General features: G+C 44.3%; 1 protein-coding gene across 2 annotated transcripts; it reads right to left on the bottom strand.

Moving 5' to 3' along the window:
• Nucleotides 1-1,949: 1,949 nt before the first annotated feature.
• LOC124037097 (complement C1q tumor necrosis factor-related protein 7-like) lies at nt 1,950-22,550 on the bottom strand. 2 transcript variants are annotated; one of them, XM_046351742.1, is made up of 3 exons: nt 22,339-22,550; nt 8,742-8,981; nt 1,950-2,857 (listed from the first exon to the last, which is right to left on the bottom strand). In XM_046351742.1, the coding sequence occupies exons 1-3, from the start codon at nt 22,361-22,363 to the stop codon at nt 2,229-2,231; spliced, it is 894 nt and encodes a 297-aa protein (XP_046207698.1). In that variant the 5' UTR covers nt 22,364-22,550; the 3' UTR covers nt 1,950-2,228. The 2 variants fall into 2 exon arrangements, with proteins under 2 accessions (XP_046207698.1, XP_046207699.1); XM_046351743.1 differs by having other exon boundaries at nt 8,850-8,981.
• Between the last annotated feature and the right edge of the window lie 335 nt (nt 22,551-22,885).

Genomic DNA, 22,885 nt, shown 5'->3' with positions numbered 1-22,885 from the left:
TCTGATGGTAAACAAGATAGCAGGAACATAAATTCTTCAAAAATTCTTGAAGTCATGCCAAAAAACACATGGGGAAGATTTCAACACATACTGCTCTCAATTACCTGGACCAGAACACAATGATAATCTATGGGTAGTAGAATTAGATGACTTGATTACTTGGCTGCAGAGTCCGACTATCTGCCATATCTCTAGTGTTTTGCTGGGATATTATAGAGAGAGTAAAGGGGGTAATGATTGTGCTGATAGGGACAAACTGGTTTATTACAGTCAGTTTCCAATGATAACTTTAACATGTGTTACATTACACTCTCGGTATTGAGCATTTATATCATATATTCTAAAATGTGTTACGTTACACTCTTGGTATTAAGCATTTACAGTTGAAGTGTGAAGTTTACATACACTTAGGTTGGAGTCATTAAACCTCATTTTTCAACCACTCCATAAATTTCTTATTAACAAACTATAGTTTTGGCATGTCAATTAAGACATCTACTTTGTGCATGACACAAGTCATTTTCCAACAATTGTTTACAGACAGATTATTTCCCTTATAATTCACTGTATCACAACTCCAGAGGATCAGAAGTTTACATACACAGCGTTGACTGTGCCTTTAAACAGTTTGGAAAATTCCAGAAAATGATGTCATGGCTTTAGAAGCTTCTGATAGGCTAATTAACATAATTTGTGTCAATTGGGGGTGTACCTGTGGATGTATTTCAAGGCCTACCTTCAAACGCAGTGCCTCTTTGCTTGACATCATGGGAAAATCAAAATAAATCAGCCAAGACCTTGGGAGCAATTTTCAAACGCCTGAAGGTACCACGTTCATTTGTACAAACAATAGTACGCAAGTATAAACACCATGGGAGCACGCAGCCGTCATAACGCTCAGGAAGGAGACTCGTTCTGGTCACCCCCAAAGCCAATTCCTCCTTTGGCTGCCTTTCCTTCCAGTTCTCTACTGCCAATTACTGGAACGAATTGCAAGAATCACTGAAGCTGGAGACTTATCTCCCTCACAAACTTTAAGCCTCAGCTGTCAGAGCAGCTCACAGATCATTGCACCTGTACATAGCCCATCTGAAAAAATAGCCCGTCCAACTACCACATCCCCGTATTGTTATTTTTCTTCTTCTCCTTTTCACCCCAGTATCTCTACTTGCACTTTCATCTTCTGCACATCTATCACTGCAGTGTTGAATTGCTAAATTGTAATTACTTCGCTACTACGGCCTATTTATTGCCTTACCTCCCTAATCTTACCTCATTTGCAGACACTGTATATATATATTTTTCTATTGTGACTGTACATTTGTTTATTCCATGTGTAACTCTGTGTTGTTGTTTGTGTCACACTGCTTTGCTTTATCTTGGCCAGGTCCCAGTTGTAAATGAGAACTTGTTCTCAACTGGCCTACCTGGTTAAATAAAGGTCGAATATTTTTTTAAATAATAAATAAATAAAAACCTGTAACCCCAGTTACACCAGCCCTGTCAGGAGGAATGGGCCAAAATCACCCAACTTATTGTGGGCAACTTATGGAAGGCTCCCTGAAACGTTTGACCCAAATTAAACAATTTAAAGGCAACACTACCAAGTACTAATTGAGTTTATGTAAGCTTCTGATCCACTGGGAATGTGATGAAAGAAATAAAAGCTGAAATAAATAATTCTCTCTGCTATTATTCTGACATTTCACATTCTTAAAATAAAGTGGTGATCCTAACTGACCTAAGACAGGGAATCTTTACTAGGATTAAATGTCAGGAATTGTAAAAACCTGAGTTTATATGTATTTGGCTAAGGTGTATGCAAACTTCCGACTTCAACTGTATATCATATCTCCGCACTGGCTGTATAGTACTTGTGCCTTCAACACAAATATTTTTCAACTCTAATACTATTCAATACTTTGAAAAGAGAGTACAGGGTAGATTCATTACTGACTGAGTGCATATCATTACTTTTATTAATGAAACATATCACTTTGATATACTTAGACATTTTTCTCCAAACAAACATTGTAAACAAACATGTAAAGAAATGTATGTTTCTCACGCCAAAATACATAAGCTCATACACACATGCTTGCATACATGTACACCCACATAGATATATAGTATATAAATAATACATGCTGAAATATAGATACTGTAAATATGTCATGGGGAGGCTACAAACTCAGCCCTCTCAGTCCTTTATTGAGTGTTATAAGTCACTATGCGTAGTCCTCTGCTAGTGAGTCCAGGTAGTTTGTGTCTGCATAGAGCAGGAATCCAGAGAACAGGCTGTCAGACCACCCTGCTTCTGCAAACAGGCCATTCTGGTCCTTGAAGAAGATCTCCAGCCACACCTCATCTTCTGGGTTCAGGAACATCACAAGTGACCCAGAGGCCACGTCATGGTTCCCTGTGTTGGCATCAAATGTCTTGATGCGGTACTGCCCGTTCTGCACCAGCCCGATGGCCAGATGCTTGTTGGCCAGTGTGATGTCATAGGAGAAGTAGTAGATGCCCGGGTAGGCGCAGATGAACTTACCCGTTTCTGGGTTGTAGTGGCCCCCCTCATTGAAGAGGACCTTGTTGAACTTGATAGGTTCCTTCTCAGCAGGGTAACTGCTGGTGATTCCCACAGAGAAGGCTGCTTTAGGCACCAGGCTGCCACACCTGCAGATGCCTGCCATACCCAGTGGTCCTCGCTGGCCCTTGTCCCCTTTCTTCCCAAGGGGTCCTGGTGGCCCTGGTCGGCCCCCGTCCCCGCATTCTCCATCAGGACCTCTCTTCCCCCCTGGACCCCGGACACCCCTCTCGCCACGTTTACCCGTTGGGCCGAGTTTCCCCTTTACCCCTGAAACAGAGAGATACAGTTGGCGATCAGACTGACTGTGATTCTAGCTGTGTATTGCCTTTGACACATTCTAGAACAGTTCTGGGTGTCACTTTAGACCAGCATTGATGAACTATTTGTAATATGAGTAAGATGATTCCCTGTGCATGTTCAATAATACTATTAGTGAATAGGCTCAGTGGCCTCACATCCATCCTCGGTTATTATGTCACCCTTGGAATCCAGCCACAATCTACAGACAGTGCTGCACTGACTGGTGTACAGTGTGCTGAGATCTGTGACTGTATCAAACCAAACCATCACACACTACATTTTCTTGGAGCTAGGAAAGAATGGACAGGATGCATGTGTGTGCATGTACTGAATGTCTGCAAAAATGAGTGCTATTCTGATGTGTGTGTCTGAGAATGCGTCTGTGTGGATTTGCGTGCCTCGGGTTCCTTTTAATCTGTAAATCTGTAAAAGAATATCATGCAGAACGCAGGTACTTTGAGCCTGACATTTAGGGCTCAATGATATAGTATGTTTTGCATCTGATACTAATGCAGGATTTATCTTAAAGCCAGAATGCTAATTATACCGTGACATTCTGGGGTCTCTATTTTCTTTCAAGGTACTTCCTGTTTTATTTTTTATGGGCCTAATAGTAAAGACATTTATTTTCGGGGTAAACGTGTTTTACCTTTTAATATGACATAAACACAACCAGTCATGATGTTTTCATCTGATTGTCAATTCACTTCAAAAAGTAGGATACCTGCGCGTCCAAACAGTGCACTGTGCACCCGCCATTTGATGAAGGGAAAGAAATATCTGTTACATTTTAAAGTTGAGTAATTCAGCTGATGCTCTTATCCAGTGGTGTAAAGTACTTAAGTAAAAATACTTTAAAGTACTACTTAAGTAGTTTTTTGGGTATCTATACATTTGACAACTTTTACTTTTACTTCACTACATTCCTAAAGAAAAGAATGTACTTTTTACTCCATACATTTTCCAGGACACCCAAAAGTGCTCATTACATTTTGAAAGGAAAATGGTCCAATTCACACTCTTATCAAGAGAACATCCCTGGTCATCCCTACTGCCTCTGACCTGGTGGACTCACTAAACACCAATGTTTCATTTGGAAATTATGTCTGAATGTTGGAGTGTGCCCCTGGCTATCAGTCAATAACAAAAACAAGAACATTGTGCCATCTGGTTTGCTTAATATAAGAAATTTGAAACAATTGATACTTTTACTTTTGATGCATAGGTACATTTTTATCAATTCCATTTACTTTTGATACATACGTACAGATAAAGTCGGAAATTTACATACACCTTAACCAAATACATTTCAAATCAGTTTTTCACAATACCTGACGTTTAATCCTAGTAAAAATTCCCTGTCTTAGGTCAGTTAGGATCACCACTTTATTTTAAGAATGTGAAATGTCAGAATAATAGTGGAGAGAATGATTTATTTCAGCTTTTATTTCTTTCATCACATTTCCAGTGGGTCAAATGTTTACATACACTCAATTAGTATTAGGTAGCATTGCCTTTAAATTGTTTAAATTGGGTCAAACATTTCAGGTAGCCTTCCACAAGCTTCCCACAATAAGTTGGGTGAATTTTGGTCCATTCCTCCTGGCAGAGCTTGTGTAACTGAATCAGTTTTGTAGGACTCCTTGCACGCACACACTTTTTCAGTTCTGCCCACAAATTTTCTATAGAATCGAGGTCAGAACTTTGTGATGGCCACTCCAATACCTTGACTTTGTCGTCCTTAAGCCATTTTGCCACAACTTTGGAAGTATGCTTGGGGTCATTGTCCATTTGGAAGACCCATTTGCGACCAAACTTTAACTTCCTGACTTATGTCTTGAGATGATGCTTCAATATATCCACATCATTTTCCTTCCCTCATGACGCCATCTATTAAATAAAGGTTCAAAAAAGAAAAAGATCCTTTGCTGTTGTTCTGGGATTGATTTGCACTTTTCACACCAAAGTACGTTCATCTCTAGGAGACAGAACACTTCTCCTTTCTGAGCGTTATGACGGCTGTGTGGTCCCATGGTGTTTACACTATTGTTTGTGCAGATGAACGTGTACCACGTGGGACCACTTCAGGCGTTTAGAAATTGCTCCCCAGGATGAACCAGACTTGTGGAGGTCTACAATTCTTTTTCTGAGGTCTTGGCTGATTTCTGTTGATTTTCCCATGATGTCAAGCCAAGAGGTACTGCGTTTGAAGGTTGGCCTTGAAATACATCCACAGGTACTCCTCCGATTGACTCAAATTATGTAAATCAGAAGCTACTAAAGCCATGACATAATTTTCTTGAATTTTCCAAGCTATTTAAAGACACAGTCAACTTTGTGTATGTAAACTTCTAACCCACTGGAAAACAGTGAATACAGTGAATTATAAGTGAAATAATCTGTCTGATAACAATTGTTTGAAAATTACTTGTGTCATGCACAAAGTAGATTTGCCAAATCTATAGTTTGTTAACAAGAAATTTGTGGAGTGGTTTAAAAACTAGTTTAATGACTACAACCTAAGTGTATGTAAACATCTGACTTCAACTGTATATTTAAAACCAAATACTTTTAGACTTTTACTCAAGTAGTATTTTACTGGGTGACTTTCACTTTAGTCATTTTCTATTAAGTTATCTTTACTTTTACACAAGTATAACAATTGAGTACTTTTTCCACCACTGCTCTTATCCAGAGCGACTTACTGTTAATGTATTAATCTTAAGATAGCTAGGTGGGACAACCACGTATCGCAGGCATAGCAAGTCAACTTTTACTCAATAAAGTACAGTAGCGATCAGCAAATTCAGCTATCAGCAAAAAGTGTACTGACATTCGGCAATTGTCATTAGGCATAAACTCTTGCAGCCTGAATTAACTGATGCTTCTTGCTGACAAATGAGCCATTTTGTATAAAGAAATTGTCTGTCCTGAGCTCATTGGCGTGGGAAACTGTGAGGGCCAGGTTGAAACAATGTTGCAAGTTCGCTAGGGGGCTAGACCCAGCCCAGCTAGCACTTTTGTTTCCTTTGAAATTGTAGGAACGTATGCTTTTGGTTTCCCATTGGTTCTGGGAACGGAGCCATACGTTTCCTGACTGGTCAAATTAAACGTTTTGTAAATGTTCTAAGAACTGAAGTGAACATTTTTCCTGTTCTGGGAATGTTCATTTTTAGGTTGCAGGGAGGTTCTGAGAACATTTTACTATGGTTCCCTGAAAGTTTTTGGAATACGGTAATGTTCTGAGAGCATGTTTCGCTAACACTGCTAGCTTAGTTTGGGTTAACTTTTATGAACTCTAAGCACAGATAGGAAACATACAATTTGATTTGCTTAGGCATTAATCAATCAAACACATTTCTTTTTTATTGTGGCACAGAGTCAGTGAGATTCAAACTTATGATCTTCTGTTCACCTATCAAAGTCCACTGAGATGGAGCTAGCATGCCATGGTTTTTAGCTCATACATAGCTATTCATTTTAGTCTATTAAAAAAGACCCCATTTCAAAGGAAACAAGGACTCATTAAGATCAGGTGTGGCCAATTAGTGGGTGCGGCCAACACACCTGAACACACATAAGAAGACAGAGGATAGAGAGAGTTTTGTTCATGCTGAGAATGGAATGTATATGGTTTTAAATAACATTCTTATAAAGTTCTCGGGAACGTTACTAAAGTGTTCCTTTGCTTTTTGTGAATACTTTTCTTAACGTTCTCTGAACAATTTGAGAATATGACTTTAGATAGAACTATGAGGAAACCTGTAGGAAACGTTATGCTGAAGTACTGAAATTCCCACAGAGGAACGTTGTTTCTTAACATCCTCGGAAGAGCTCAGCAACTATACTGCACCATTTTGTGGTAAGGTTGTATAAAAAATAACCATAGGACAACCACGCTCTCACCAAGTTCTAGGATACATATGGTTCTCAGAACGTCAGGTTCTACCTGTGAGTTGATAATGTTGCAGTTTGCTAGAAAACTCAAGACAGACAGAGAGAAAACAGAGAGATGAATGCGATTGAAATAACCTGAACCAACTGTAACTGGTTTAAAGAATGACACAGAAGGTGGGGGTGTTCGTTTAATTTAGTAAAAGCTTTTATTTTCATTTTTACCACTGTAGCAGTCCAAAATTTGATTTGAAACAAATAGGAGAATGGTTGTTTCAGCTTCTATGGCAGCGCTAACCCTATATAAAGTCTTAGACGGAATCACTCCAAAGCAGGAGAACCAGGCTTCTAAACAGTGGGGAAAATATAAACACACCCCAAATAAGGGAAACTGCCTGGGAAGCTCAGACACATAGAAATCTTGGATTTAAACCACACCTCACACACAAATTTGGATTTAAACCACACATAACTTTATCTGTCTGGCTCATGGTCTGCCTGGTCAAATATGGCTGTGTAAGACACACAGTGCATTCGGAAAGTATTCAGACCCCTTCCATTTTTTCACATTTTGTTAATTTACAGCCTTATTCTAAAGTGCATTAAATACTTTTTCCCCCTCATCAATATACACACAATACCCCATAATGAAAAAAACATGCATTTTTGCAAATGTATAAAAAATAAAAAACTTAAATATCACATTTGTATTCAGACCCTTTACTCAGTATTTTGTAGAAGCACCTTTGGCAGCGATTACAGTCTTGAGTATCGGCACACCTGTATTTTTAGAGTTTCTCACATTCTTCTCTGCATATCCTCTCAAGCTCTGTCAGTTTAGTTGGGGAGCGTTGCTGCACAGCTGTTTTCAGGTCTCTCCAGATATGTTCGATCGGGTTCAAGTCCGGGCTCTGGTTGGGCCACTCAAGGACATTCAGAGACTTGTCCCAAAGCCACACCTGCATTGTCTTGGCTGTGTACTTAGGGTCGTTTTCCTGCTGGAAAGTGAACCTTGGCCCCATTCTGAGGTCCTGGGCGCTCTGGAGCAGGTTTTCATCAAGGATCTCTCTGTACTTTGCTCTGCTCTGTACTAGTCTCCCAGTCCCTGCCGCTGAAAAACATCCCAACATGCCACCACCATGCTTCACGGTAGGGATGGTTTCCTCCAGACGTAACGCTTGGCATTCAGGCCAAAGAGTTCAATCTTGGTATCATCAGACCAGAGAACATGTTTATCATGTTCTGAGAGTCTCTAGATGCCATTTGGCAAACTCCAAGCGGGCTGTCATGATCCTTTTACTGAGGAGTGGCTTCCGTCTGGCCACTCTACCATAAAGGCCTGATTGGTGGAGTGATGCAGAGATGGTTGTCCTTCTAGAAGGTTCTCCCATCTCCACAGAGGAGCTCTATCAGAGTGACCATTGGGTTCTTGGTCACCTGCCTGACCAAGGCCCTTCTCCTCCGAATGCTCAGTTTGGATTCTTGGTCACCTCTCTCCCCCAATTGCTCAGTTTGGCCAGGCGGCCAGTTCTAGGAAGAGTCTTGGTAGTTCCAAACTTCTTCCATTTAAGAATGATGGAGGCCACTGTGTTCTTGGGGCCCTTCAATGCTGCAGAAATGTTTTGGTACCCTTCCCCCGATCTGTGCCTCGACACAATCCTGTCTCGGAGCTCTACAGACAATTCATTCAACCCCATGGCTTGGTTTTTGCTCTGACATGCATTGTCAACTGTGGGACTTCATGTAGGCAGGTGTGTGCCTTTCCAAATCATGTCCAATCAATTGAATTCATCACAGGTGGACTCCAATCAATGTTGTGGTGATACTGCCAAATCTGGCCATGTATTGTATTACATGTTGATAGAGCTAATGAAGACAATACGTAAATATACAGTATGAGTCAATATGTGAACTGTGTGGATATGTGTTATGGAGTTAAACAAGGTCAGTACTGTACCTGCTTCACCCTTCTCTCCTTTCTCACCCTTCCTGCCATCTCTTCCGTCTCTTCCTGGGATTCCCATATTCCCATTTTCCCCTGGAGGCCCGTTTGGGCCAGGTTTACCTGGTCTCCCTGGTAATCCCAGAACACTGCAGATCAGACGAGGCGGAGCTCCTTTCACCTTGGCCTCCAGCTGCTGACCAATCACACACTGGCAAAGAAAAGCCACGGACACAAACAGCCACATCCTCACCTCTGTAGAGGGAGAGAGGGAGAGAGAGGGAGAGAGAGAGAGAGAATGTACATGCTCTGATAATGGTAGTGTGCATATAAATCTAACAAATCTGAGAACTTTCTTCTAAGTTCTAAATTGAGAAACAGCCCAATTTATTTTGCAGTTATTAGATAGGAACAGATATGAAGACAGTCTCCTGGCGGGAGAGGAGCTAGTTCTAGTGTCAGCTAGCCAGAGCAGACTCAGATACAATTGTAGGGACTAGACATTGGACGAGATAGGCATTAGTCACAGCACTATAAAACACAGCAGATTCCCCTGTAAAACAACACATGCCTTAAACAGAGCGACAAACACTGAAAGATTCATCAGGATTTACACACCTCAACACTTCTGCTGAACTACAGCCACAGGGCCAGATGTGGGTCCTAATGAACAGCGCTGACTTTTGGGCTCTTTCTCTCTCTTTCTCTTCTCTGTTTTCAGCCCTGCCAGTCACAGGTCATGTTTTAGCGGATGCAGTGAGAGAAGCCTTGCTTGGTGCCAAGCCAATACTTCAGTTATGACAACAGCCAAAACAACTTTGGCAGAGCAACCCAATCTGGGAAATAACCTTCTAGACACACACAGAAACACAGGCGTGTTATCTGCTCTTGGATCCACTAAACACTGACAGTGTGCAATAGCAATACTGTTATTACAAGAGGTGGATGATTGCGCTATGCAGCAATGAGATCAGTGATGATTTAGAAAGATAGAGAAAGAGATGGAACTTAGTTCTGTAAAGGCTGGGGTGCACTGGGCTGTATGGAAGGGACATAAGAGAGCACATCATGGATGCCTCTTTCCCTCTGGCACCCACACTGTATCTGGATACTATTTGGTCAAATGTCATAAGTCATAAGGCCTAAGTCATACAGATGAAGTTTGACTTAGTTACACACCAAAGACAAGCATAATTGACTAGGGTTGTTAGATCTGCTTAATAACATGAATTATATTCCATGATAATAATACTGTGAATAATATGCCCAAAAAAACATGTATTGCGGTAATTGTAAGCAGCTGTGGGAAAACGTATTTTGAGTTTACTCCAGCTTCAGCACTTATAATATAGTTAATATATCAGTAATGTAACAGAAACCTGAACCGTAGATTCAGACAGGTACAGATGTTTTGGAGATCTGGATAATGCTCACGCCTGTAATTCTGCTGTTGTTGTTTTGTGTTTGCGTCTGCTGTTTGTGTATGTGTGGGCATCTGGGCGTGAGCATATTGGGTCTGTGTCTCTGTCTGTGTTTGTACATCTGCTCCACGTCCATGTCTCTGACAATAGTGCGTTTTTTGGGGGGGATATGTGGATGCTAATGTGTGTTTTGGTCGTAAATATGGTTTACTTCCCATTACACATTGGGTTTCCATGGCTTCTAGTAAAGAAGATGTCATCTAAGTTTGTTGTCAGATATTAGAGACACAGGATGAACACCATATAATTAGGACTTAGAATATGAGAATGGACATGAACTTTCTTATGATGGTACAATAGATCAACCATTTTGGAAACGGAGTTGGTAAACCAGTGGTCAGCTAGTGCTGTGATAAGTTATTGTGTAAAACATAATCTGCACAGTATGTTTGTTAGCTAGCTAGCCAGCCAGTCAGGGTTGGGTAGGTTCCTTTCTAATTGTAATCCCTTAAAGTTACTAGTTACCTGTCCAATATTGTCATCAGTAAGTTTTGGATAACGTAATCAAATTACTTTCAATTACTTTCGGATTACTTTCCCCTTAAGAGGCATTAGAAGGAGGCAAAAAAGATCCATAAAATGCATTTGGTGTGTCATTAGTGGTCTCTTACTTGTGGTTAGATTCACTCAGGTCAAATGCACCTTTTTTCAATGATGATTTTTTTTTTTACCTTTATTTAATTAGGCAAGTCAGTTAAGAACAAATTCTTTTTTTCAATGACGGCCTAGGAACAGTGGGTTAACTGCCTGTTCAGGGGCAGAACAACCTTGTCGGCTCGGGGATTTTAACTTGCAACCTCCCGGTTACTAGTCCAACGCTCTAACCACTAGGCTACCCTGCCGCCCCAGGGCAGCCTCCCGGTTACTAGTCCAACGCTCTAACCACTAGGCTACCCTGCCGCCCCAGGGCAGCCTCCCGGTTACTAGTCCAACGCTCTAACCACTAGGCTACCCTGCCGCCCCAGGGTAGCCTCCCGGTTACTAGTCCAACGCTCTAACCACTAGGCTACCCTGCCGCCCCAGGGTAGCCTCCCGGTTACTAGTCCAACGCTCTAACCACTAGGCTACCCTGCCGCCCCAGGGTAGCCTCCCGGTTACTAGTCCAACGCTCTAACCACTAGGCTACCCTGCCGCCCCAGGGTAGCCTCCCGGTTACTAGTCCAACGCTCTAACCACTAGGCTACCCTGCCGCCCCAGGGTAGCCTCCCGGTTACTAGTCCAACGCTCTAACCACTAGGCTACCCTGCCGCCCCAGGGTAGCCTCCCGGTTACTAGTCCAACGCTCTAACCACTAGGCTACCCTGCCGCCCCAGGGTAGCCTCCCGGTTACTAGTCCAACGCTCTAACCACTAGGCTACCCTGCCGCCCCAGGGCAGCCTCCCGGTTACTAGTCCAACGCTCTAACCACTAGGCTACCCTGCCGCCCCAGGGTAGCCTCCCGGTTACTAGTCCAACGCTCTAACCACTAGGCTACCCTGCCGCCCCAGGGTAGCCTCCCGGTTACTAGTCCAACGCTCTAACCACTAGGCTACCCTGCCGCCCCAGGGTAGCCTCCCGGTTACTAGTCCAACGCTCTAACCACTAGGCTACCCTGCCGCCCCAGGGCAGCCTCCCGGTTACTAGTCCAACGCTCTAACCACTAGGCCACCCTGCCGCCCCAGGGCAACCTCCCGGTTACTAGTCCAACGCTCTAACCACTAGGCTACCCTGCCGCCCCAGGGTAGCCTCCCGGTTACTAGTCCAACGCTCTAACCACTAGGCTACCCTGCCGCCCCAGGGCAGCCTCCCGGTTACTAGTCCAACGCTCTAACCACTAGGCCACCCTGCCGCCCCAGGGCAACCTCCCGGTTACTAGTCCAACGCTCTAACCACTAGGCTACCCTGCCGCCCCAGGGCAGCCTCCCGGTTACTAGGCCAACGCTCTAACCACTAGGCTACCCTGCCGCCCCAGGGCAGCCTCCCGGTTACTAGTCCAACGCTCTAACCACTAGGCTACCCTGCCGCCCCAGGGCAGCCTCCCGGTTACTAGTCCAACGCTCTAACCACTAGGCTACCCTGCCGCCCCAGGGCAGCCTCCCGGTTACTAGTCCAACGCTCTAACCACTAGGCTACCCTGCCGCCCCAGGGCAGCCTCCCGGTTACTAGTCCAACGCTCTAACCACTAGGCTACCCTGCCGCCCCAGGGCAGCCTCCCGGTTACTAGTCCAACGCTCTAACCACTAGGCTACCCTGCCGCCCCAGGGCAGCCTCCCGGTTACTAGTCCAACGCTCTAACCACTAGGCCACCCTGCCGCCCCAGGGCAGCCTCCCGGTTACTAGTCCAACGCTCTAACCACTAGGCCACCCTGCCGCCCCAGGGCAGCCTCCCGGTTACTAGTCCAACGCTCTAACCACTAGGCCACCCTGCCGCCCCAGGGCAGCCTCCCGGTTACTAGTCCAACGCTCTAACCACTAGGCCACCCTGCCGCCCCAGGGCAGCCTCCCGGTTACTAGTCCAACGCTCTAACCACTAGGCCACCCTGCCGCCCCAGGGCAGCCTCCCGGTTACTAGTCCAACGCTCTAACCACTAGGCCACCCTGCCGCCCCAGGGCAGCCTCCCGGTTACTAGTCCAACGCTCTAACCACTAGGCCACCCTGCCGCCCCAGGGCAGCCTCCCGGTTACTAGTCCAACGCTCTAACCACTAGGCTACCCTGCCGCCCCAGGGCAGCCTCCCGGTTACTAGGCCAACGCTCTAACCACTAGGCTACCCTGCCGCCCCAGGGCAGCCTCCCGGTTACTAGGCCAACGCTCTAACCACTAGGCTACCCTGCCGCCCCAGGGCAGCCTCCCGGTTACTAGTCCAACGCTCTAACCACTAGGCTACCCTGCCGCCCCAGGGTAGCCTCCCGGTTACTAGTCCAACGCTCTAACCACTAGGCTACCCTGCCGCCCCAGGGTAGCCTCCCGGTTACTAGTCCAACGCTCTAACCACTAGGCTACCCTGCCGCCCCAGGGTAGCCTCCCGGTTACTAGTCCAACGCTCTAACCACTAGGCTACCCTGCCGCCCCAGGGTAGCCTCCCGGTTACTAGTCCAACGCTCTAACCACTAGGCTACCCTGCCGCCCCAGGGCAGCCTCCCGGTTACTAGTCCAACGCTCTAACCACTAGGCTACCCTGCCGCCCCAGGGCAGCCTCCCGGTTACTAGTCCAACGCTCTAACCACTAGGCTACCCTGCCGCCCCAGGGTAGCCTCCCGGTTACTAGTCCAACGCTCTAACCACTAGGCTACCCTGCCGCCCCAGGGTAGCCTCCCGGTTACTAGTCCAACGCTCTAACCACTAGGCTACCCTGCCGCCCCAGGGTAGCCTCCCGGTTACTAGTCCAACGCTCTAACCACTAGGCTACCCTGCCGCCCCAGGGCAGCCTCCCGGTTACTAGTCCAACGCTCTAACCACTAGGCCACCCTGCCGCCCCAGGGCAACCTCCCGGTTACTAGTCCAACGCTCTAACCACTAGACTACCCTGCCGCCCCAGGGTAGCCTCCCGGTTACTAGTCCAACGCTCTAACCACTAGGCTACCCTGCCGCCCCAGGGCAGCCTCCCGGTTACTAGTCCAACGCTCTAACCACTAGGCCACCCTGCCGCCCCAGGGCAACCTCCCGGTTACTAGTCCAACGCTCTAACCACTAGGCTACCCTGCCGCCCCAGGGCAGCCTCCCGGTTACTAGGCCAACGCTCTAACCACTAGGCTACCCTGCCGCCCCAGGGCAGCCTCCCGGTTACTAGTCCAACGCTCTAACCACTAGGCTACCCTGCCGCCCCAGGGCAGCCTCCCGGTTACTAGTCCAACGCTCTAACCACTAGGCTACCCTGCCGCCCCAGGGCAGCCTCCCGGTTACTAGTCCAACGCTCTAACCACTAGGCTACCCTGCCGCCCCAGGGCAGCCTCCCGGTTACTAGTCCAACGCTCTAACCACTAGGCTACCCTGCCGCCCCAGGGCAGCCTCCCGGTTACTAGTCCAACGCTCTAACCACTAGGCTACCCTGCCGCCCCAGGGCAGCCTCCCGGTTACTAGTCCAACGCTCTAACCACTAGGCCACCCTGCCGCCCCAGGGCAGCCTCCCGGTTACTAGTCCAACGCTCTAACCACTAGGCCACCCTGCCGCCCCAGGGCAGCCTCCCGGTTACTAGTCCAACGCTCTAACCACTAGGCCACCCTGCCGCCCCAGGGCAGCCTCCCGGTTACTAGTCCAACGCTCTAACCACTAGGCCACCCTGCCGCCCCAGGGCAGCCTCCCGGTTACTAGTCCAACGCTCTAACCACTAGGCCACCCTGCCGCCCCAGGGCAGCCTCCCGGTTACTAGTCCAACGCTCTAACCACTAGGCCACCCTGCCGCCCCAGGGCAGCCTCCCGGTTACTAGTCCAACGCTCTAACCACTAGGCCACCCTGCCGCCCCAGGGTAGCCTAATTTAATGTCATTGAGTAAACAGAAAGGTGTCATCATGTATTTTTTTCTCTTGCAAACATCCTTTCTGAATTTAGAAATAATCCAAGAAGTAATCATTTAGTTTTGTAGCCTAATCTGATTACAATATGTTTGCTAGTAATGTAACTGTGCATTCAGAAAGTATTCAGACCCCTTCCCCTTTTACACATTTTGTTACATTACAGCCTTATTCTAAAATGGATTAAATAAACGTTTTTCCTCATTAATCTACACACAACACCCCATAATGACAAAGCAAAAACAGAAATACCTTATTTACATAAATATTCAGACCCTTTGCTAAGAGTCTTAGAAATAAAGCGCAGGTGCATCCTATTTCCAGTGATCATCCTTGAGAGGTTTCTACAACTTGATTGAAGTCCACCTGTGGAAAATTCAATTGATTGGACATGATTTGGAAAGGCACACACCTGTCAGTAAAAGGCACATAACAGCCCGTTTGGAATTTGCCAAAAGGCACAAAAAGGACTCTGACTATGAAAAAACAAGATTCTCTGATCTGATGAGACCAAGAGTGAACTCTTTGGCCTGAATGTCAAGTGTCACGTCTGAAGGAAACCCGGCACCATCCCTACGGTGAAGCATAATGGTGGCAGCATCATGCTGTGGGGATGTTTTTCAGCGGCAGGGACTGGGAGACTTGAAAAGATTGAGAGAGATATGAACGGAGCAAAGTACAGAGAGATCCTTGATGAAAACCTGCTCCAGGTCTCAGACTGGGGCGAAGGTTCACCTTCCAACAGGACAATGACCCTAAGCACACAGCCAAGACAACGCAGGAGTGGCTTCGGACAAGTCTCTGAATGTCCTTGAGTGGCCCAGCCAGAGCCCGGACTTGAACCCGATCGAACATCCCTGAAAATAGCTGTGCAGCGGCGCTCCCCAGCCAACCTGACAGAGCTTGATAGGATCTGCAGAGAAGAATGGGAGAAACTCCCCAAATACAGGTGTGCCAAGCTTGTTACATCATACCCAGGAAGACACAAGGCTGTAATCTCTGCCAAAGGTGCTTCATCAAAGTACTGAATAAAGGGTCTGAATACTTATGTAAATGTCATATTTCCGTTTTTAATACACTTTTAAATATATTCTCCAAAAAAATATAAAAACCTTTTTTTGCTTTTGTCATTATGGGGTATTGTGTATAGATTGATGAGGGGAATTTTTTTTTTAAATCATTTTTAGAATGAGGCTGTAAAGTAACGAAATGTGGAAAAAGTCAAGGGGTCTGAATATTTTGCGAATGCACTGTACATGTAAGCCTAATTAGTTAGGCTACTCTCCAAACCTGCAGCCAGTTTAAGTGGGATGATCCAATATCTTATCAAATTAACTGCCAATATGCCAGCATTCCATATAAATAATGCAGTCAACACAGCCAGACACATGCTGAAATCAGTTCATGATAGGACAGACAAGTTGTAAATTCAAAACGTACTGATATTGTATCATATTTTAACACAGTTTTCCAAGAAAACAAACATTGAGACATTTATTATCTGTTTGCATATATTTTTTTGTCACACCTTGATCTGTTTCACCTGTATTTGTGCTTGTCTCCACCCCCCACCTTGTGTCTCCCATCTCCTCTAATTATCCCCTGTGTATTTATGCCTGCGTTTTCTGTTTGTCTGTTGCCAGGTCATCTTGTCCCGTCAAGTTCTACCAGCGTGTTCCCGTGTTTCCTGTGCTCTAGTTTTTGTTTTTCCTGGTTCCAGTTCCGACCTTTCTGCCTGTCCTGACCCTGATCCTTCCCGCCAACCTGTACCTGCCTGACTCTGATGTGGATTACGACCCTTTGCCTGCCTTGACTTACCTTTTACCTGCCCCTTGAACTATAAAAAACACTGAACTACAATAAACTCTGAGACTCGTACTATCTGCCTCCTGTGTCTGCATCTGGGTCTTAGCCTGAGCCTTGATCATTTTAGAGGCTGTTATACAGACAATTGGTATAAAACCTGTCTACACCCTATTTATAATTGTATGATAATATTTTAGGATGACAATAGTTAGGCTATATTACACAATTTCTGATATATGACATGCCTTTACTTTCCTGGATAAGTAAATGCAGGAAATGCATCACCTATGTCTCTACTGCCATTCATTCCAATTAGACTGGTATGGATTTCTCCCTGACCACAATGGCTGCCTTTTCCATACCATTCTGGAACTTTGAGGGTTAATGACATAGCTGCTCTAGTAATTGAATAGGATCTCTATAATGAACACTCTGTCATGAAGATGGAAGACTTCGAACTTCATGATCATCGGAATCATAACCCATAGAACATAATATAAATCATCTGTGTAAAACAGTCATACTTTATTCTCACACATGAAAATGCTTTACAGTTGAACACAAGCACATACGCGCATGCACACGCACGCACGCACGCACGCACGCACGCACGCACGCACACACACACACACACACACACACACACACACACACACACACACACAGTGATGTGCGTCCTGAGGGTCATCCTGGGGGTCGTGGGGCCTCATTTATCAATATTACAGAGAAAATATTCTAAAATACTTTGTACAAACTAAATATAGAACGTTCCAGTCTGGGTAGGCGCCCCCCCACTGCACAGCAGTGGCTGTGCTTTGGCAATGTGGGTGGGGTTATATCCTTCCTGTTTGGCCCTGTCCGGGGGTGTCCTCGGATGGGGCCACAGTGTCTCCTGACCCCTCCTGTCTCAGCCTACAGTATTTATGCTGCAGTAGTTTATGTGTCGGGAGGCTAGGGTCAGTTTGTTATATCTGGAGTACTTCTCCTGTCCTATTCGGTGTCCTGTGTGAATTTAAGTGTGCTCTCTCTAATTCTCTCTTGCTTTCTCTCTCTTGGAGGACCTGAGCCCTAGGACCATGTCTCAGGACTAACTGACATGATGACTCCTTGCTGTCCCCAGTCCAACTGGTCGTGCTGCTGCTCCAGTTTCAACCGTTCTGCCTTATTATTATTGGACCATGCTGGTCATTTATGAACATTTGAACATCTTGGCCATGTTGTGTTATAATCTCCACCCGGCACAGCCAGAAGAGGACTGGCCACCCCACATAGCCTGGTTCCTCTCTAGGTTTCTTTCTAGGTTTTGGCCTTTCTATGGAGTTTATCCTAGCCACCTTGCTTCTACACCTGCATTGCTTGCTGTTTGAGGTTTTATGGCTGGGTTTCTGTACAGCACTTTGAGATATCAGCTGATGTATGAAGGGCTATATAAATACATTTGATTTGATTTGATTCATATGCATAGAAAAAGTGTGATTTATCAAACAATCCTTCGAGTGTCATATGCACACGGTAGGAGATCACCAATGATAAATACCAATTGTTCTCAACCTCAGTGCTCGTACACGGCCTTGGCTAGGGAAGGTTTAGCTAAAAGGGTTAAGGTTTGCGTTAGGGGAAGGTTTAGCTAACATGCTAAGTAGTTGCACAGTAGCTAAAAAGTAGTAAGTAGTTAAAAAGTTGCTAATTAGCTAAAATGCTAAAGCTGTCTGTAATGAGATTCAAACTCGCAATATTTGGGTAACCATCAGTCTTATGTAACCATACCAAACATAACATATCATACTAATTTGAATGTCCAGGACTTACATTTAATATGTTACGTCTAGTCTATGAGTCCAGGCTGGAAATGCATCATGTCTCAAATCTTCCAACAGAGGAAGACAGACATCGCTGATTCAATTTCCCATTATCTCAGTCTTTTATAGTGTTTCAACAATGGTTTCACTTTCACACGTACCTCTCATTTAACAAATGACTGTACTTTATATGGATTATTATTGTAACAAATGCACTGATGTGGTCTAATTATATGATATAGCCTGTCATGTTGCACGAATTGACAATGGAAATCGAAAAATTGAACTCTCACATTCACACATTTGTCAACATACAATATACATTATTTTCCCCATTCTCTATTCTACCCTTGACAAACAGTTCCCTTATTCCAGCACTGGGCAATGTGCGTACGCATGGTCATGGCTGTGCGTACATTTATGTACCCTCTCAAGCAAACGTTCATATTGATAAATCTCATACTTTGCGTGGAAATGATCCCATGCATGGTTTACACACAGATTTTTGCTGTTTATATATTCGTTTTTCATACAGGTAGACCTACCTCTATTGTACTGATGTGAACTACTACTATTATAAATGTTTCTAGCCTATTACATTTTCAATCAAATCAAATGTTATTGGTCACATACACATGGGTTAGCAGATGTTAATGCGAGTGTAGCGAAATGCTTCTGCTTCTAGTTCCGACCGTGCAGTAATATCTAACAAGTGATCTAACAATTTGACAACAACTACCTTATACACACAAGTGCAAATGAATGAAGGTGAGTAAATATGGAGGTTTACTATGAAGGTGAGTAAGTATGGAGGTTTACTATGAAGGTGAGTAAATATGGAGGTTTACTATGAAGGTGAGTAAGTATGGAGGTTTACTATGAAGGTGAGTAAATATGGAGGTTTACTATGAAGGTGAGTAAGTATGGAGGTTTACTATGAAGGTGAGTAAATATGGAGGTTTACTATGAAGGTGAGTAAATACTATGAAGAGTAAATATGTTTACTATGAAGGTGAGTAAATATGGAGGTTTACTATGAAGGTGAGTAAGTATGGAGGTTTACTATGAAGGTGAGTAAATATGGAGGTTTACTATGAACGTGAGTAAATATGTTTTTAAGTGTAAAAAAGAAGAAGATTTATACCAATTATTCCAGGCACTTTGTATGGTGTTTACGTGTGTGGATCCAGCAGTCATGCAAGTGTAGCAGATAACATTGATTGACTAGGTCTACAGTAGCCTACAGTAGGACTCGACGTGTCACGCAAGTGTCAAGGATGTGTAGGCTACACTCGCCAAATAGGCTACACACGCAATTGCTAAATGCTTTTGGGAACTTCGGCAGAAAAATGTTAAAGTAGACTCAACGAGGCAAAAAAAAAAGACAACGTCGGAGTTGAATTCAATAAGAGAGAAGCTGCGAAAAGGAGAGTTGAAAATAAATAGAACGGAGGTCCAAAACAGTAGCCTAATGTTTGGGAAAGATTTGGTGAAGTGGTAAAAGAGGACGATAGCAGTGCCGGCGATGTTATGTGTGATGATTGTAAGGCGCTATACACATTTGACACACACGATTGGGACTTCAAAATGGCCAGCCAAGGAAAATGCAGGCTACTGGTTCAGATGGGTTAAATGGAATACAAGCCTGGAATCTGGACACTGACTGTAGGTCTATAACTTCTCACATAGCATAATTCAATATGAACTCAACGCACAATTAAGGATTTCTTAAGAGTAAAAACATCATGTGTACATTTTGACTTGGGAACAGGAGGGGAGAAATTTGATTTCTTTCTTTTAGTGCACGGTTAGGGACAATCTCTAAAGGTGTCATCTTTATCAAATCTAATCTAATCGTATTGGTCACATACACATATTTAGCAGATGTTATTGCGGGTGTAGCCGAAACGCGTGTGTTCCGAGCTCCAACAGTGCAGTAGTATCTAACAATTCAAAACAATACACACAAATCTAAAAGTAAAAGAATGGAACTAAGAAAAATATCAATATTAGGACAAGCAATGTTGGACTGGCATTGACTAAAATACAGTAGAATACAGAATATACAGTGCCTTGCGAAAGTATTCGGCCCCCTTGAACTTTGCGACCTTTTGCCACATTTCAGGCTTCAAACATAAAGATATAAAACTGTATTTTTTGTGAAGAATCAACAACAAGTGGGACACAATCATGAAGTGGAACCACATTTATTGGATATTTCAAACTTTTTAAACAAATTAAAAACTGAAAAATTGGGCTGCGATTACAGCTGTAAGTCGCTTGGGGTATGTCTATCAGTTTTGCACATCGAGAGACTGAAATTTTTCCCCATTCCTCCTTGCAAAACAGCTCGAGCTCAGTGAGGTTGGATGGAGAGCATTTGTGAACAGCAGTTTTCAGTTCTTTCCACAGATTCTCGATTGGATTCAGGTCTGGACTTTGACTTGGCCATTCTAACACCTGGATATGTTTATTTTTGAACCATTCCATTGTAGATTTTGCTTTATGTTTTGGATCATTGTCTTGTTGGAAGACAAATCTCCGTCCCAGTCTCAGGTCTTTTGCAGACTCCATCAGGTTTTATTCCAGAATGGTCCTGTATTTGGCTCCATCCATCTTCCCATCAATTTTAACCATCTTCCCTGTCCCTGCTGAAGAAAAGCAGGCCCAAACCATGATGCTGCCACCACCATGTTTGACAGTGGGGATGGTGTGTTCAGGGTGATGAGCTGTGTTGCTTTTACGCCAAACATAACGTTTTGCATTGTTGCCAAAAAGTTCAATTTTGGTTTCATCTGACCAGAGCACCTTCTTCCACATGTTTTGTGTGTCTCCCAGGTGGCTTGTGGCAAACTTTAAACGACACTTTTTATGGATATCTTTAAGAAATGGCTTTCTTCTTGCTACTCTTCCATAAAGGCCAGATTTGTGCAATGTACGACTGATTGTTGTCCTATGGACAGAGTCTCCCACCTCAGCTGTAGATCTCTGTAGTTCATCCAGAGTGATCATGGGCCTCTTGGCTGCATCTCTGATCAGTCTTCTCCTTGTATGAGCTGAAAATTTAGAGGGACGGCCAGGTCTTGGTAGATTTGCAGTGGTCTGATACTCCTTCCATTTCAATAGTATCGCTTGCACAGTGCTCCTTGGGATGTTTAAAGCTTGGGAAATCTTTTTGTATCCAAATCCGGCTTTAAACTTCTTCACAACAGTATCTCGGACCTGCCTGGTGTGTTCCTTGTTCTTCATGATGCTCTCTGCCCTTTTAACGGACCTCTGAGACTATCACAGTGCAGGTGCATTTATACTGAGACTTGATTACACACAGGTGGATTGTATTTATCATCATTAGTCATTTAGGTCAACATTGGATCATTCAGAGATCCTCACTGAACTTCTGGAGAGAGTTTGCTGCACTGAAAGTAAAGGGGCTGAATAATTTTGCACGCCCAATTTTTCAGTTTTTGATTTGTCAAAAAAGTTTAAAATATCCAATAAATGTCGTTCCACTTCATGATTGTGTCCCACTTGTTGTTGATTCTTCACAAAAAAGACAGTTTTATATCTTTATGATTGAAGCCTGAAATGTGGCAAAAGGTCGCAAAGTTCAAGGGGGCCGAATACTTTCGCAAGGCACTGTACATGTGAAATGAGTAAAACAGTATTTAAACATTATTGAAGTGACTAGTGTTTCGTAATTAAAATGACCTGAGATTCCATGTCTATGTACATATGGCAGCAGCCTCTAAATTGCAGTGTTGCGTCACCGGGTGGTAGCCAGCTAGTTCTAAAAGCTGAGTACCACAACCAGATAAAATATGCATCCAAGCTGAACGGAAATCTTATCAGAAATATGTTGGGTAGTTTTCACAGCTTTAAATTTCCTTCAAGCTGGTCAAATGGACATTTAGGCTGCCATTACCAGATCAATGTGCAGAGGTACTAGGCTTCTCATCTTAGTGATCATAGCACTGACATAACTTATGGAATGAAGGAACATGCAGATGTTTGATTTGCCAGTTGAATTCTCTTACCACAGGCTTGAGATCTGCTCCTCATGTTGATCACTTCAACGAATTCAAATTATGATATTTGTGTCAATCCTCAGGTCTCCTTCCTGGTCACAGTCCTGTCTCCTTGGTGATGAGAAATGAGGAGAATGTCCTTGGATAACATAGTTGTCTCACTCAATCTCTCTGTCGCTCTCTTACCTTCCGCCTGTGTACTCAAACATCTGTGTAGGACTCCCTCTGTCTCTCTGCTCCCTTTCAGAGTCTTGTAAACCTTTCCCTCTCCGATTCATTCCCACCACTCCCTCTTTCTCCCTCATCCACTCCCTCTGTCTCCATACAAACTTTCCACAAAGCAAAACAACTATCACCGACTCAAGTTCAGAGTGCAGGCCTGAACACACACACTTTTCCTCCATAAAGTAAACCATAAAGAGTCAACTCTTCACACCATACATCATTCTGGAGTGTGATTATTGTAACTCCATGATCATTCAGGTAAAGTACAGTATTAGCTACTCTGAGAAGTTGTAGCAATAGCCACATTTAGCCTCTAGATGGAGCTATATAT

This window comes from Oncorhynchus gorbuscha, linkage group LG06, assembly GCF_021184085.1.
Source record: "Oncorhynchus gorbuscha isolate QuinsamMale2020 ecotype Even-year linkage group LG06, OgorEven_v1.0, whole genome shotgun sequence".
In the NCBI taxonomy this organism is placed as follows: Eukaryota; Metazoa; Chordata; class Actinopteri; order Salmoniformes; family Salmonidae; genus Oncorhynchus; species Oncorhynchus gorbuscha.
This window is presented reverse-complemented; position numbering and strand designations above follow the sequence as displayed.